The sequence below is a fragment of the Gymnoscopelus microlampas genome, assembly GCF_963454915.1.
Source record: "Gymnoscopelus microlampas genome assembly, chromosome: 1".
Lineage (NCBI taxonomy): Eukaryota > Metazoa > Chordata > Actinopteri > Myctophiformes > Myctophidae > Gymnoscopelus > Gymnoscopelus microlampas.
In genome coordinates this window covers 37,020,757-37,037,699 of record NC_139962.1, presented here as the reverse complement: position 1 = coordinate 37,037,699, position 16,943 = coordinate 37,020,757, and the positions used below count along the sequence as shown (strand labels likewise).

The 16,943-nt window shown below is 37.5% G+C and overlaps 1 protein-coding gene across 1 annotated transcript; it reads right to left on the bottom strand.

Annotated features, from left to right (window-relative positions):
• Window positions 1–75: 75 nt before the first annotated feature.
• LOC311052575 (adhesion G-protein coupled receptor G5) lies at window positions 76–14,851 on the bottom strand. Its single transcript, XM_084067575.1, has 13 exons — window positions 14,830–14,851; window positions 14,363–14,422; window positions 13,051–13,219; window positions 12,522–12,687; window positions 11,057–11,179; window positions 8,747–8,869; window positions 6,138–6,177; window positions 5,596–5,705; window positions 5,314–5,429; window positions 4,078–4,343; window positions 3,002–3,107; window positions 2,459–2,760; window positions 76–1,547 (listed from the first exon to the last, which is right to left on the bottom strand). Exons 2-13 carry the CDS (start codon window positions 14,412–14,414, stop codon window positions 1,393–1,395), a joined length of 1,728 nt encoding a protein of 575 aa, XP_083923701.1. The 5' UTR covers window positions 14,415–14,422; window positions 14,830–14,851; the 3' UTR covers window positions 76–1,392.
• Window positions 14,852–16,943: the final 2,092 nt, after the last annotated feature.

The following is a 16,943-nucleotide window of genomic DNA, read 5'->3' as shown; positions in this document are numbered from 1 at the left end:
CTAATACATACTGTAAGAAAAAAAGAAAGAAAGCAAAAGAACACTGAACATCATTTCAGGAAAATACAAGGCACGTATTGACGGGTAATAAGAAAGAAAACATGACATTGCTAAGTCACTTGAGAGCAATATAAATATACAAATTTGTGTACAGGCAAGCCCAGAGAACACTTCCATCAAAGGAAATTCTAAATTTCAGTCACAGGAACAAGTGTTAAAAAAGTAGTGTTCCTGTGAGAAATATGTTTGCATACAATATATAATTTATTTTTGACAAAGTGGCATGAAATTATCTTTGCCAGTTGGACTCAATGGGATTACTTGTTTTTCACTAGGTGTTAATTGCTTCTGTCAGTATACATCATATTTGGACCCAAAAGATTGGCATTGTAGTACTGTAGACAGTGTAGTAAGTATTGTACTACAGTATGGCAGGCTTGGTTCTCAAGCTGGTACAAACTGCTACTCTTTGGGGTCCAAATGATTATTTCAGACAGTATATGAAAACATGCCAGATAAAAGTGATCCCATAAGTACAACTTTAAAGCTTTACATTTTGGTGCAAACAAGGGTCCAATACAATACAAATTTTCAATGTCCGGTTTGGCTATAGAATTGTATTATTAATTTACCACTTTGTGGAAAAAAAGGTTTATTAATGTTGTTTCTTGCATGATCAACATTATTGTTTCTTGTAGAACAGCTGCAATTAAAGATTACTGTGAATTACAATGTCCTTTGTTATAGTGAAGGTTACAGTATATAAAAAGGAAGGACGTGTACAGGTATAGTCACTACAAACATTACGGGTAGAATACATCTATCTTTCTATGGATACAGATAGAGAAAAATTATAAAATAGAATATTAACACTTTTACTACATTTTACAGAAACATCTCATATCCCAACTTAATTGCCCTCGGGGTGAAAAAAAGGACTGACGAAGAGAAACTGGGCTGCTGATTGTCCTAGATCAAATCCAGTAAAAGTTTGTTTGGTGATGACACCAGTTTTGCAAGTCAAAGTCTATGACCCCATTCACACCTTATCAAGAGATCTGTATGTGGATACGGTAAGTCATCTGGATATTGGACAATACATGTGTTCTAATTATCCAGATAAGAGATTACATGTTCACACCAGGTGTAAATGGGGCATCACAAGATCCATCTGCCCTTCACATTCAGTTCAAATTTGAGAACAGCTAGGAAGGCAAGGTGTCAAAATACTGATGTGAACAACAAATATTCCTGCCCAAGTGGAAAAACACATAGCAATACCATACCTCACCACTAGCAATCAGTAAACTCCCCAAATCAATTGTAAAACTAACACAATCAATAAAAAGATGTTCAAACCGGGCCAATGTGATCACATTTAGTTGCTCGAAATTATTGTTGATTAGCATAAAGGAAGGTGTCGGGCTCACTGGACTTAGCTGAGGACGATGTTGTCAGATGTTGAGAATTTGAAATGCTCTGGGTCTCTTGTGCTCTCTTTCTCTGCTTTCTAGCATTACCACAGATCCACAGGAACATAAAGAAACCTGGAGTAAAAGACATTAAGTAAAAATCAGGAGGAAGATGAACTGGTAAAAGACAACCAGGGTCCCCACACATTTTTAGCAATGAATTTCCAAAACTTTTCCAAAACTTTTCCAGAATATTTAGCCCAATTTCCAGGCCTATATAACAATCATTCAGCGCAATAATGTGTCTCTTACTCCTATGTACAATGCCCAAAGATAGGCAGTGTAGCAAAATAAATAAATAAAAAACAATAAAAAGTGTTTGGAGGTGGGGCACAGCCGCGAAACCTCGCTCAAATAGAGCCTGCGAGTGAAAATAGGAGGGGTGGACGACGTCGTTGCACGGTTCGTTGTCGCTTGTGGTAGGTCAGGACGGTCTCATTCAAAAACATGTATTTTAATGAGATTTCATCGCCCGCTCGCGTCACGTCGCATCGCTGGCAGTGCGGATGGGGTGTTACACAGCCTGTTCGGCAAAAAACTACTTATGTTACATATTTCGTGTAATGTTATACATCTTTATGAAAAGGTTTTGTATTAAAAAAAATCAATAGCCAAAAACAATGCATAGCCAAATATTTTTCCAGGACCCTTGATAAATTCCAGGACCTTTGATGAAGTTTGATCAATTCCAAACCTTTTCCAGTACTGGATTTTTTTTTTTTTAATTTCAAAATATTTCCAGGAATTTCATGACCGTGGGGACCCTGGACAACTTGATCAGAAACACACAGTAGGAAAAGATTGTGTACAGTTTGGTTAAAGGAACTCTGATGTGCACGCGCAAGCGCAAGCGTGCACACACACACACACACACACACACACACACACACACACACACACACGTACCTAAGTCATATCATAACACACAGAGACACACAGCCTAGCAACATTGGCACGACAGCAAAAAAACTATACTGACAGCAGACCTTGCAGTGAGTTGAGGATGCAGAAAAGGTAGAGGATGAGGTAGTTGATGTATCCTGAACTCAGGAAAGCCAGGCCCCAAGTGGTCCCCAGAAGGCAGGTGAGCCCCAGTACAGTGAGGATGTCTTTGCAGGCCAGAGGAAGCTTCTTTGAGGCTCCAGCCTTGGACTTCCCTCCAGATCCAGATTTCAGCCTGCAGATCTTGGAGGCTACAGCCAGCAGCACGCCAAGGTTGATGATGAAGACAAGACTGATGTAGGTCAGGTTCACTCCGTAGAAGAATATGTCATCTGTGATCCAGCAACTGTGGGGCATTACAGTACGAAGGTTTGGCCTATTGGTGAGTGACACCTTTGTTTTGTATACATTTCAAACAAAAAAAATATTGGCCAAGAAATACATACACATATACAATGGCAGAAAGTGCTTTTTTCCCTTTCTTTTTTTTTGACATAATGTTTCCATCTCTGGTTGAGATGGGAGTTCACTGAGTTTGCTTTAGAGATATTTTGTCTGATCCCCTAAAATAGTGACCCACAACTTACATGGCATTTGTTTTGTTTCCCTCTGCCAGGGTAATTTCTGTGAAGCCATAAAATTGTTTGATGTCCTTTACTCCAAAGGCGATTCCCACAATCACACCAGGAATTCCTACGCGCACACACACACACACACACACACACACACACACACACACACACACACACACACACACACACACACACACAGAGTGTGTTTTGGATAGGGTCAAGTGTGTACGGGCAGTAAAATAGCAAAATAATATACTGTATTAGGCTACTGTAGGCCTACAATAACTCGTACCACAAAGAAAACTTATAGCAGTGGGCTAATGATAAAGTAATGACTGTTAATAGGTGGCAGAGGGTTCTGTTTGATGTTTGCCACTAGAATACCTGAATATTATAGGCTATCTATTCAGGTATTCTAGTGGCAAACACTAGCTACATGTTATTAGACTCCAAAAACTGAAAAATAATATATCTGTTAACCCTTTTTAAAGTACACAGAACCTGTTATGCAGCAGTTTTTTGTTTTTTATACATGACCATTATAACCTCTATTAAACTGAGCTGCTGAGCATTTTCTGTCTTTTCTGTCTTTATTTTTGCTGTTTTTTATGATTTCTTATTTTACTATTGTCTATTTTGTGAACATGCCATGCATGATGACAATGGGTGACAACTTGGGACGGATTTGATCAAACGGCAAACATTTGACATCTCGGGGGTACCCGCGATGTCAAATGTTTGCTCATCATGTTGATTAGGGGGTGATGATTTACGATTCTGTCGCTATCGGGACGTAACTGGTACGGCGCTGAGATGGCTGAAGCGGACTTCACAACGTTGGGCACAGCAACTCGCTCAAGTAATGGCTAGCTCGGCGTTACCTCTCGTGGCTCTAGTCTGTTTCCGCCTCCGTCATTCTAACAGTTTTTAGCTGAGCCGTTTTACCTAGCCTTTTACGCCTTGGCTTTTAAAATGGGACGGCATCATGATGTGAAGGGGACCCCCCGTCACCTCAAACGTTTGCCGTTTGGTCAGATTAGTCCCATGAAGTCACTACGTTTTGGGAGTGAGAGTATGCAAGTTCAACTCACCCCATCCAGCAAGAGACATCTTGGCCATGTAGTGTTTGTAGTGTGTATTGAATACTCTGATCATCAGCAGGTAGAGGTGAAAGGCCTCTACGGCCGTCCACGTGAAACTACTCAGCAGGGAATAGTGCATGACAACTGCGATAAGCAGACACACCCAATCGGTCTTCAATGTGGCCCCCCACTCACTCAGCATAAAGGAGGTGTTGAGCAGAAATAAGGCACCACTCAGGGACACATGGATGGAAATGGAATGGTCCTTGTTGTTTCTAAGAGATACAGACAGGTCAAGGTCGGAGGTTATGGGCGAATGTTTTTGTGGTCACATAGAACTAAACAAATTACACCCAGTGTGAAGCTAACCTCGCATCACCAGTCTTTCCACCTCGGAGGAAAGCCTGGTCTGCGTTCCAGAAGACAACATATGATCCGGTCTAGACCACGCCTACTGAAAAAAAAAATGAAAAAAGAATCCTCTTTCCGGTTCTGCCTATCCGGTTTTGCGGTTTAAATGGAATAGAATTTCCCCGTGGGATAATACCGACGCTAAATAGTCTCCGGATAGTGCACGCACATTTACATTTAAAAAATAAGCTAAACAATGCCGTATCAAGGATTTTATTAGCACGGACCTATTTTGGGGTGAGACGTCTTTCCGGTTCTGCCTATCCGGCCACTTTTTCTTTTTTTTACTTCCGCTCCCGACCGGATCATATACCCGAAAATGGAATGCTGCCCAGGCTAGTGTGAAGCAGTGCCTTTGATGAGTTTATTTCATTGAGCTATACAGTATATGAATTACAGGAACAATGTGTCCTGTCCATTCATTTCAATAGGCTTCTCAGCCACTTGAAGCAAATCACACCCAGGTGTTGCAAATCCTGCTAATTAAAGATCAAAACGCTAGTACTGCTGCTAGTACCCTCCCTCTGGAAATCTAGCAATTAGCTGCAGGTGTTCATGCTCATGGAGACATACACACACACACACACACACACACACACAAAGTCACTTGTAGAAGCGGCTGCACCGCTTGTTTTTCCCCACATTTTGAAATATAGAAAGATGCATTTGAAAATATATTTTGGACCCTGAAAAGTACGGTATATATATTTGACATATTTGGCCATTTAAAATATAAGGAAATATTATTTCCTCTAAAAAGATGTTATTGCACACTGCATGCATGTGCACACTCATACACAATATGTATGCGCGTGTGCGCCCACACACACTTACCCACTGATGATATATGTAACGATGGATAAGACCGTGAAGAAGGCGGACAGGGCACAGCCTATGTAACTGATATATGACAAGATCTTCCAATGAATTTCGGCCATAGGGTCCCTTATCTGTAGGATATAGAGTGAATCATGCAAACAGATCACATATATTTATCTCACTCTACAGCCGTGAATTATTGTGCAACATTTTGATTCTGAAATAAACAGTACATACTGACCTACAGTACCTACCTGATCTGCCATCAGGAACAAATCAATAGAAATGTATCCTTACCAACAGGACAGCAAAGGGTGTGGTGTGATTACAGCTGCACTCAATCTTAGTGTGGTCGTCATAGTTTGTGTTAAAAGTCTCACACCCATCAGTTTTCCAGTGCCAGTCATCTACATGCAAGATAATCCACATGCTAAGCAGGTGTGTGTCAGACCAACAATTACCATGCTTGTGAACGTACATACGTTTGTATGTTTATATACAAATACAAATATATCATCCAATGTGGTGACCAAATATTTTTCAGTGTGTAAGACCAAACATGCTAAACAAAAGTGTTACATGCATTCATGTAAATTATACATTTGCAAATATTCAGCAAGGAAACATTTTTCAGCTCCAAAACAATTTACGAAAAGGTACAAAATACATCTGTAAAAGTATGAAATTAAAAAATATGCTAAGCTACAGAAATGTTCACATCATGCAATGAACACTTTACAACTTTAATTTAAAAAAAGTTGAGCAATCAAGAATAGATTAGCAAGCAGAACAACCAGAGCACTCTATAATAAAGAATGATAGACCTATAATATACCCACCATGTTCATCAAAAAAGTGACAGAGTAGCCTTGAGTCATTCTGTTGAAAAAAAACAATGAAGACATCTCTTTAATTTAATCCTATGTCAAATTAGTTTAAATACTTACTAATGCTTACTATATTATATTTTATACTATACTAAGTAATACTGATACTGCTGAAATGTCATTCATTGAGCTACACTCTACGTGTACTACATGTAGAGTGTAATGCCTACATTAACAAACTACATTGTTCTCTCTGCAGTCTACTTATGACTATTTACCTTGTTGTTTATTGACTAGAAATCATGCTTACTCTAATTATTCCAATCTCGCTTGTAAGTCGCTCTGGATAAGAGTGTCTTCTAAATGTCTAAATAGTAATTGTCATTGGAAAAGAGGCTCACTGAGTTTAATTAACCAAATCGGCAAATCGAAGGGATTCAACGCAATGAAAAGTTAGCAACATTTTGAAGGTAAAGAGCATGAGTTCTCTGTCTGTTTTTGTCAATGAGGTCCTTTAAATAAGCCAACTACCATTATATTAAAGGTAGGGTAAGTGATTTGCGTTGGTTAAAATAAGTGTTAAATAGCTCTATATTCTGATAGTACTCATTGCTATAGAGTGTTTGTTCAGTATTAGGAGTCTCCTTGTCTCTCCACCTCTTTATTAAACAGAAAATGCATTTTCGTTTCAGTTTCAGTTTCATTTCCAGTTTTATCCAACCAGGACAGATAACTCAATCAGGATATAGATTAAACAAGTGAAATTGGAAGTGATGACACTAAGAAATGAGCAGACAAAATTGTAACTGGAACACTATACAAATTAAGCTTAAAAATGGGTACTTTCTCCTGATTGGCTGAGATTTTGACACCTACCGAAAAATGTATTTTCTGTTTATTAAAGAGCTGGAGAGACAGGGAGACTCCTGTTACTGAATAAACACTCTATAGCAATAATTACTATCAGAATATAGTATTTTAACCTTTTAACAAAATACTTTTTGTTTTAACCAAAAAATATCACTTACCCTACCTTTAAAGGTAGGGTAAGTGATTTGCAATTATTCAAATAATTGCAAAATGGGTCTATGTTCTGATAGTGCTCGTTACTATAGAGTGTCCTGTCCATATAAGGAGTCTCCATGTCTCTACAGCTCTTTATAAAACAGAAAATGCATTTTCGTTTCAGTTTCAGTTTCATTTCCAATTTTATCCAATCAGGATAGAGAACTCAGTCAGGATATAGATTAAACAAGTGAAATTGGACTTGATGACACTAACACATGAGCAGACAAAATTAGAACTGGAACACTATAAAAATGAAGCTTAAAAATGGGTACTTTCTCCTGATTGGCTGAGATTTTGACACCTACCAGAAAATGTATTTTCTGTTTATGAAAGAGCTGGAGAGACGGGGAGACTCGTGTTACTGTACAAACACTCTGTAGCAATGATTACTATCAGAATATAGTGCTTTAACCTTTAAAAAAAATACTTTTTGTTTTAACCCAAAAATATCACTTACCCTACCTTTAAGTCAGAAGAACTCAACTAGAATAACATCTAAGCTCAAGAATCAAACACTGTTCCCTCAGCTCTATGTTCCCACAACAAAGTAAAAGGCTCAAAGTTCCCTCAATCGTGTTGTTTTATAGAAATGTCTGAAGGAACAAACATAGACTAGCTTTTAACTAGTAGTAAACAGCGATCACCAACCTACATACAGTAATAGCACTTTAGCAACACTCAAGCAATCCCCGAATGTAGCACCCACTTGTAATCAGTTAATAGTTAAAGGGACTACACCATGATTTTTTACTTTTTCTTCTTTTTTGTTTTTGGTCTCCCCTACCTCTCTTCTATCCCCAAAAATACCCCAGTTTGAGCACTCAGGCTTTCACAGCATATCTGGGGTTTTATGTAAATTGGTCTCAAAACAGGCCAAACTGATTTGCCCCCGAAAGTGACGTCACTAGCGGTACAATCCCTCCCGTTTTTCAGTTCCAACATAAAAATACAAATTAAAAAATATATTTTTTTCCCCCGTTTTTATTTATTTATTTATTTTTTACTTTTTCTTCACAGAACCAGGAGATAACATGCATACAAACTGGCTCAATAGCGCCACGTGCCAAATCAGGACAACGTGGTATTGCAGGTAAAAGTGCTTTATAAGCCAGAGAGAAGTTAGTTGGAATGAGTAACCACCAAAGTAGTTAGTAGTACATTACACATACCACCTACAGTAGCAACCAATAGCCATCACCTACTAACCACCTACAGTAGTGATGCTGCAACAACCACTTAGAAACCCCTGGCAACCCTCAAGCAACCAGCTTGTAACACCACTGAGCAACTACTAATAATCACTCACCCAAGCCACCCCTTAGTAATACCATAGCAGCCATACAGAATCCCAGAAACAGTAAACTACCTACTGGACCATGCAGAAGAAAAATAGTTGTATTTCTCTTGTTATAAACAAAGATATTTCACACAGTGTATAAACTATCTCCATACAGGTAAACAGTTTCCTTTTTTTAAAACATTTCAAATGAATCAGGAAAAATGTGGAACTACTAGATAAACATTTTCACATGCACACATTTGCAAACACTTACACGCAAGCTTGTGTGACCAGTGATATTGAAGATCATCTGAACTGAGGTGTTTAGGTCAGAAAATGGTTTCTCCCCCATTCGTTCTATCCTGATGACCATGGATGGGATATCCTCCAGCTGAAACTGTGTGGGGACAGAGTTCCCATAGAATCATTAGTTTGTTTGTTTTGTTTGTATCTTTATTTTCACATATAAATCCCAGTCATATATACATCTACTGTACTATAACTATATACAAGTAGCGAGTATATGAGTAGGGTAGACTAGAGGATAATAAGGGTTAGCCAAGGGTTTAGGTTAGCCCAGGGTTTAGAAATTCAAGAGTGAAATGCTGTATTGATTTGATACTAATGTACTTAAAAGGGGTATTTCATGTACAGTATGGGATAATTTTTACATATTCTCTAGCTTGTGTGCACCCCAGACAGTTTTTAAGTTGCTTGATTCAATATTTTGTTATTTTTTTTTCGTAATAACTTTTTATTTGCTTTTTCATTTTTACATAGGAAATTGAAACATGAATGTAAGCAAGTAAACAAACTGGAATAAAATAAATAAAAAGACAAATAATACAGACAAAAACACAAAAAACAAAAAACAAAGTAATAACAAAATAAGGAAGGGCAAGCGGCATATTACAGTGGCAATATTATAACACACACAGTTACATATTCATACATACAGATAAACAAACACAAAAGAGCACATCAGTAATTAAATTGTAAAAGTACAGCTGGGGCTTTCCAATCTATTGAGTCACTTCCTTTACAAATCAGGGCAGAAATATCCCTGGGCAAATAGTCTATCAGTGGCCGCCATAAGTCTATGAAGTTATCTTCCTTCTCTTTTAATTTGGCACTTAGTCTTTCCATAGGGAGTACTCTGTATACTTCTCTATACCACTGAGTTACTGACGGAGGCTTTTCGTGAATCCAATTCATTTGCTCAGACACAGCTGCACGAGTGGATGTCAGCATTTTTAATGATTCGGCTATAAAATACAATAAAATCAAAAGTAACATGAAAAAGTAATAAAAACTGTTTCCCCGTGCATTAGAAGGACAATATCAGTCACCAAAACCAGGGACTTGTGTTTTCAGTCTAACATGGTTGACATGGAGTTTGAAGTTGAATAGGCTTATTTATATAGAAGGGGGCGTGTCTGATCACTTCAAAATCAAATATTTACCTAAGTATTGAATTAAGTAACTAAGTTGTTCTACTGTACCACTCGTCCTAGGATATCATAACATCATAAAAAAGGTAAGAAAAACGTCGGGCGAAATTCTCCTTTAAATGCTTATCCAGCTATTTAATTCTATACCCCCCCCCCCCCCCCCCTTTATTTTCTCCCAAATGAATCGACCCCATCCCCATGTAGTCCCTATTCTATAGCTCATCCATGTTAATTGAACAGTATTGCACAAGTGAGATGATTAATAGTCAGGGGATATTAAAAAAGTCTTGGAATAAATTCCTTACCAAAAAAAATCTTCACCAATGTGTTTGTAAAGGTGTCTAGTAACACATCTCACAAAGACTGAAATTCAGTATCCCTAGGAGATTTTTTTTTTTAAGCAAAATTTATTCAAAGAGACATGACATTGTATTTACATTTGCAAAAATTTAAACAACTCTTCGGTTTTATATTTTCTCCCATCCACCCCACCCCAGTCCTCCCCAACCACCCAACATTTTTCCCCATAAGGCCGGACATACAAACAATAATACATGTATATGTACAAGATCTGAAATAAATACAGTAGGATACAAAGTTAACAGCTCCTTAAAGTTGGGCTACCCACCATAACCTTGGTTAAAAAAAATCCCCCCCAAAAAAAAATCAAAATTTAATTCTGTTTTAAGTAGCATGTGAGGTGTCCACTCCTTACGCTCCTTGGGCTAAAAACGGCCATAGCCATGTATACTTTTTGTGTAAAAAGCCCATTGAGATTGGGCCGTTTTTAGCCCAAGGAGTGGTTTTGGTGCAAAACAAATGATTGCAATGGATTCAGAATCATAAAAACACCCTAGTTTGACACCTCACATGCTACTAACAGAATTAAATTTAGATTTTTTTTTAACCAAGGTTATGGTGGGTAGCCCAACTTTAAGGAGCTGTCAAAAATTCTCCTAGGGATACTGAATTTCAGTCTTTGTGAGATGTGTTACTAGACACCTTTGCAAACACATTGGTGAAGATTTTTTTTGGTAAGGAATTTATTCCAAATTGGAAAATATTCTGCTAATATCCCCTGACTATAATGATGGACATCAGAGTAGGTTATACATGGCTAGGACAGGACATACTTGAAACTGTCTGTGCTGCATATAGCTGACCAGACCAACAGTCCTCTCTTCTGGTGGGAGTTCACTCAGGGCATCCACAGGAAGCCAAGTCTCTGGGATGGATGATTGATTCTGAGGCAGCAGCTGGGAGATGGTCAGAGAGGAAGGTGTTTGATGTCTCATCTTCACTGCATGTTATAATCACTCTCATTGTCATAATATTTGTTACACTTTTCCTCCAGCAATTTACAACTCAATTTTTACACTCGAGTTTAAGTATTTTCCTTTGCTATGTATTATAGCAATCATTAATATAGTAAATCTAACTATTACCAACTAATCCCCACAATATGTGAGAAATGAAGCTCGTCTACACGTATTTATTGTTATTATTATTATCTTATTATTAGTCAAACTGTTTGAGTCTGAGGAAGACACAAGTCGAAACGTCAGTCACCCCTGCAAAACAATAAATACTATAAATAATTGTATTTTATTTGGGTAATCTCTCCTGAACTGCCCAGGTATCTTTCTGATTCAAGTTGTCCCTGTTGTTCTACCTTTAACTGGCTGAAGCACTTTGGTAATGTTGGCAAACAGAATGTTGGCATTTTAACCTATCATGATCAGTTATAATGCATTATAATTTATTTCACTGAACAGTGCTGGCATATAGAGTGAAAAGCTAAATGTGCTAAAGGATTAAGATTGGGCAAAGATTGTGTTATTTGGCCTGATTAGAGCCATGAACTTTGATCTGCATCCTCATACTCCTCATAAGATGGCCCAATTTTGGTCACCCCATAGCCTTTCCTCTAGCTAGCACCACCAGGTCAAACTTCCAACTTGTAAATAATATATCTCAAGCTCTATACTGTGTAGATTGCCATGAAACTTACTGAAAACATTTATGTTGTCTGGAGAATAAGCCCTACCGATTGTGAAGACTCCTCTAGTACAACACTTTAATTAAGCTAAAAGCCACATTTATTATTATTACTATCATTATAACAGTATTTTATTTCACTTTTAATGTTTTTCTGTGGTTTACAATATGTGTTTAACCTTCAGTGAATATAAATCATACACCCCCAATATAACAATATATTGTTTGTTGTTTTTTGGGTTTTTCTTTTTAGGTTTTTATCACCTGTCACATTCAGGAGTGTTGCTATTCAGTTCAACTATAAATATGCAGGCAAATCATTCTCATTTACCAATGCAAAACATTTAGTCCAAAATATTCAGTCCACATTGACTTATCTTTTTAAATCTATTTACCCATTACAATTATTTATTATTTTATTATATAAATTATTTCATTATAATGTTTGATACAAAAATGGCATAGATTCAGGAATGTATGGATGCAATTAGAGCCTGTGAGCCCCTAGAGAAATTGGTAATTTGATCATTGTCATTATTATTATCACCATCATCATAATCATCATCAGCATTGCCCTCATGTTCATGCCAGTTTCGGTACCTGAGGCATATCCACCAGAATCCTGTCATTGTTTCCTGCAGCGGTGAGGTCATCCTGGCTGATGTTGACCACATGCAAAGCCAACTCCTTCATGAAGTAATATTGCAAGCCTCCAGACTCAAGCTTGGTCCGTTTCATGATATTATGAATAACCTTTCTCTCAACCCTGCAGGATCACAGTACAGCAGAGTAAAGGGGATGGAGAGGATGGAGCCGAGATTGAAGTATTAAGTAATAGTAATAATAACAATAGTAAACATAACCATAATCATCATCAAATCATCTAACAGAATGTGGTATAGAATAGGACAAAATAGGTTACATTACAGTAGACTAGTGCACAGTCAGATGGAATAAAGGTAAAAGTCGTATAGAGTAAAGTAGAAACAGTATAATAATGAGTAGAAACAACATGAGAGAGTGCAGATGAGAGTTGAGGTGAATAGAAAGTAGAAGGAAGGAAGAGAAGTAACTGGAGCAGAGTAGAGCATAATGAGAACAGACAAAAGCACAGAGCTATATCACTTACTTTATAAAGGCTTTTCTTATTCCGGGGTATTTGTGGAACAATTCTCTGCACATACTTCTAATGAAAAAGAGTCTGTAAAGTCCCTCCTCTAAAACATTGGGTGTATCTGTTTTCTTGATAAATTGCAATACGTTCTGCTCAATGCATATACCCACTGTACAATTGGTTACTAGGAAGAGAAAAGGGGAGTGGGAGATGACATTTAGAATGATGTTCTGTATCACAGTATCACTCATTTAGGAACATAGACGCAAATATTAACAATATTAAAGCCCTGGCTGACTTGAAACCTAAAAACAAATAACTGGACAGGACTTCTGTAAAAACTAAGTGAGACTAGAGAGGCAATATGATGCGCAACCAATTTTAAAAGTCAATGCAAAGACTTGTTTTGATGCTAAATCATACTGGAAAACGGAAAGGTCGTGCCCCTATGAATAAACTTGCTCAAGTGAAGCTGACGTGAATCTGATCATTATGATCAACGTATAGTGTTACTTACATGTGTTGGACAAGTAATTTATGATGAATCGTGTCCCTTCGGTAACCGTGAAAGCAGTTGTATTTGCACACTGATTGTTATTTCCATTGAACATTTCTGTCATCGCTGTTTTTGCTGGGTTTGTGCAACTGATCCAGCAGGAGAGCCCTCTCATGCTACATTTGTGACTGAGTTCAAGGCCAAGAAGATCCCCTGTCATTTTCAAGTGCCCATTGGTAATGTTAAAACAAACTAAATGTGGAGACAAAAGAGAAGAAAATACAATATCATTTTTTACTCTAGCCTATTAAAGGTGCGGTAGTTATTTCTGTTTGTTGTTATTGATGTTTTGCTTATACGATTTTGATTTCAAGATTTATTTTCTTCTTTTCTTTTCTTTTTTTTTTTTTTTTTTTTTTACAAGATATCAGTCAAAACATTGGTAATCGGTGGTCAGACTCCAAATGTTATATACAACCCTATAGTTGTAGTTGCTCAGAGAGGGATGGTAGAGAGGGAATTGAGACATAGGCAGCCTCCAAATACTAAGACAATACTTCGACAATCTTAAAACGTATTTTTGTTTGGCTTCTTCAGACATTGCAGCAGCATAAGTAATAATAATAGGCTACTAAATAGAAGGAAAGAAATACTGTAGTTTAATGATAAGTGAATAAAATAAATTAAATCAACATTATTGTCCTATCGAGCTTCTCTCAATATATATTTCCCCTTAATCTGAAGATGCATTGTTGTTTCAGATAAGTGCCTCTTCCCCTCATCTGTTATATTTGATTTTGAAACTCAAACCTACAAAAAACGTTTACATACCTTGGTTGGCCATTGATCCTGGTAACAGGCATAACAGCAGTAAGGCTAACATTGCGTCCTCTGAATATGGAACTGGCAGAACAAAGTTAACAAAGTTATTATAGCTATTCAATTAGCCTCATTCAGCCAGCTAACATGTATGTTTCATAGCAATTACATCTATGTTTACTGTACATACGCTAAGATGGCAGGTGATAATTTAAACTCCCCATTTCATTCATTTCAAAACTTGATGATGTAACAGACGGACATGAACATGTACAGTGTGTAGTTCAAAGTTACCAAAATTCACATGAACCTGTATTAGAAAGAGACACTGCTCGTCTAGGCTACTTGTTATTATACCAACTGGAGACATTGTAGCAAAGCAACACTGAATCATAGCACTAGCTCACTCACACCCCATCAACTAACACAGGCTCCTTTGACACATGCATGTGGATTTAGGTACAGTATAGACTACTTACCACTCCTTATCCCAATCCTTTGTAGTGCTCCGTTTTTCCCCACACATGAAATGAACAGGGTACAGTATGCCCAGGTATGAGCATGTGCGCCAGACTCCATTTGCATGTCATCACCTTCTGAGTACACACACACACACACCCACACACCCACACTCACCCACCCCCACACACAAACTAAACTACATTTGCATGTTTTTCTTATTAGCAGTATGGCTTAGGCCATATATATCCCATATATGTATATGAATGTAATCCACAGGATCAGTTCACATTTTTTTTGTGCAGAACTCAACATTATCCTACTAATGTGAGTACATGTAGGAACAGATCCTGTATTTTTTTTACATTTTAGAACCCATTTCTAATCACTTATGAACAATGAGGTACCTTGTTAGTAGTCAGTGTACATTTACAGCAGATGCTGTCAAAGATGAAGACAAAAGTAACCCAAACAAACAACATTCCTCTCTCCCTTTAAGTCCATTGCCAGGCAGGTGGTTTGGTGGATTAGTGAGTTGCGTTGGTACCTGTCTCGCAACACAAGATGGGTTAACGGTCTTCCTTGTGGATATAAAAAACATATAGGAAAATGAAACCTGCATAAGGGAGAAACATGCAAATCTTGTTGACACTCTCCTTATGCAAATGTTCAAGCCCTATCTAACACTTGCTGCAAACAAGGTGATATTTTCCCATGATGTGTGGTTACGACATAGTAGGGCTAGTGACAGTTATGGTTAGGATTCAGGATAAGGGAATTAATGCATGCAGTGTCACTGCTCGTTTGTGAATGCGTCATATACTGGAAAGTTTCCACTGGAAACTAAACAGTAGGCTATATCCTCTTTATTACTGGCACGATAATACAGTGTTTATGCATCTGAGCAGCCCTCACATCTTGGCTGTCCCGTAAGTGATATTTTCTTAATATTTGTGGTATTCTCTCTCCTGATTGGATCAAACTGGTATCCCGATCTGAAAATGTATTTTCTGTTTACCAAAGTGCTGTAGACCCCTGTTACTGAACAAAAACTCTAGCAATGATTATCGGAATATAGAGCTGCTACCATAATAATAATAATAATTATTATTATTATTTTCAAAGCACTTTAATTTCACCTTGTGTAAAGGGTAAAGTACTCTGCTCATCATTTTAAACTGCCCTAATGTTGTTCTAAGCTCCCATGATGTTTTTTCTTACAGTTCTTTGTTCCATGTGATATACACAAAACAATTTTCCAAATTGCATTTTCCTCAAATGATTGCATGTTTCTCTTGACTCAGATCTCAAGTCAACACTGCATTGAACATTTTTTGTGGTTTGGTATGTCACAGAGTGCAAACTGAAGAGAACCCAAAAGCAATGGCCTTATATAGGAAGGGGGTGTCTCATAAAAGGAATATCAAATATCTATATCAGGGGTAGGCAATTGAGATAAGCCTAGGGCCAATATCACTCCCAGACATTCCATCGCGGGCCGGGCCTCCCCGTGCGTGCGCGTGCATGTGCGTGCACAACACGCGCGCGGGCGCAAAATTTTTCGGGTCTAATTCGGGTCTAACTCGGTCTAATTCGGGTCTAATTCGGTTCTGTTTGACCAATATAAATCAACATTTTTTCCGGTTTAAATATCAGCACAGGCGATTTTTCTTCTCCATTTTCCTCTAATCTAGCTATAAAATGTTATAAATCCTTTAAAATGCATCGTGTTTATGAGTGCATGATTTCAAAAGTGGGTTCAGGTTCTATGAAATAAGTATTTATAATTATTTTAACATTAATTTTTAATACTTTTTTTATAACACTTTTCAGTAAATCATTCATACTGTATCTTTCTGTATTTGGATATAATAGATATAATAGCGGCCTATATGTGAGACTATCGGTCTGATACTGTATAAAAATAAAATCCCTCCCCCCCAAAAAAAATCAAAAAATATTTTTCTAAAAAAAAAAAAATTTTTTTTTTTTTTTTTTTTTTTAATTCTAAAAATTATCTCACGGGCCAGATATTATTTCTGGGGGGCCAATTTCGGCCCGCGGGCCGCCTATTGCCGACCCCTGATCTATATTGAATCAAGCAACTTAAAAACTGTCTGGGGTGCACACAAAA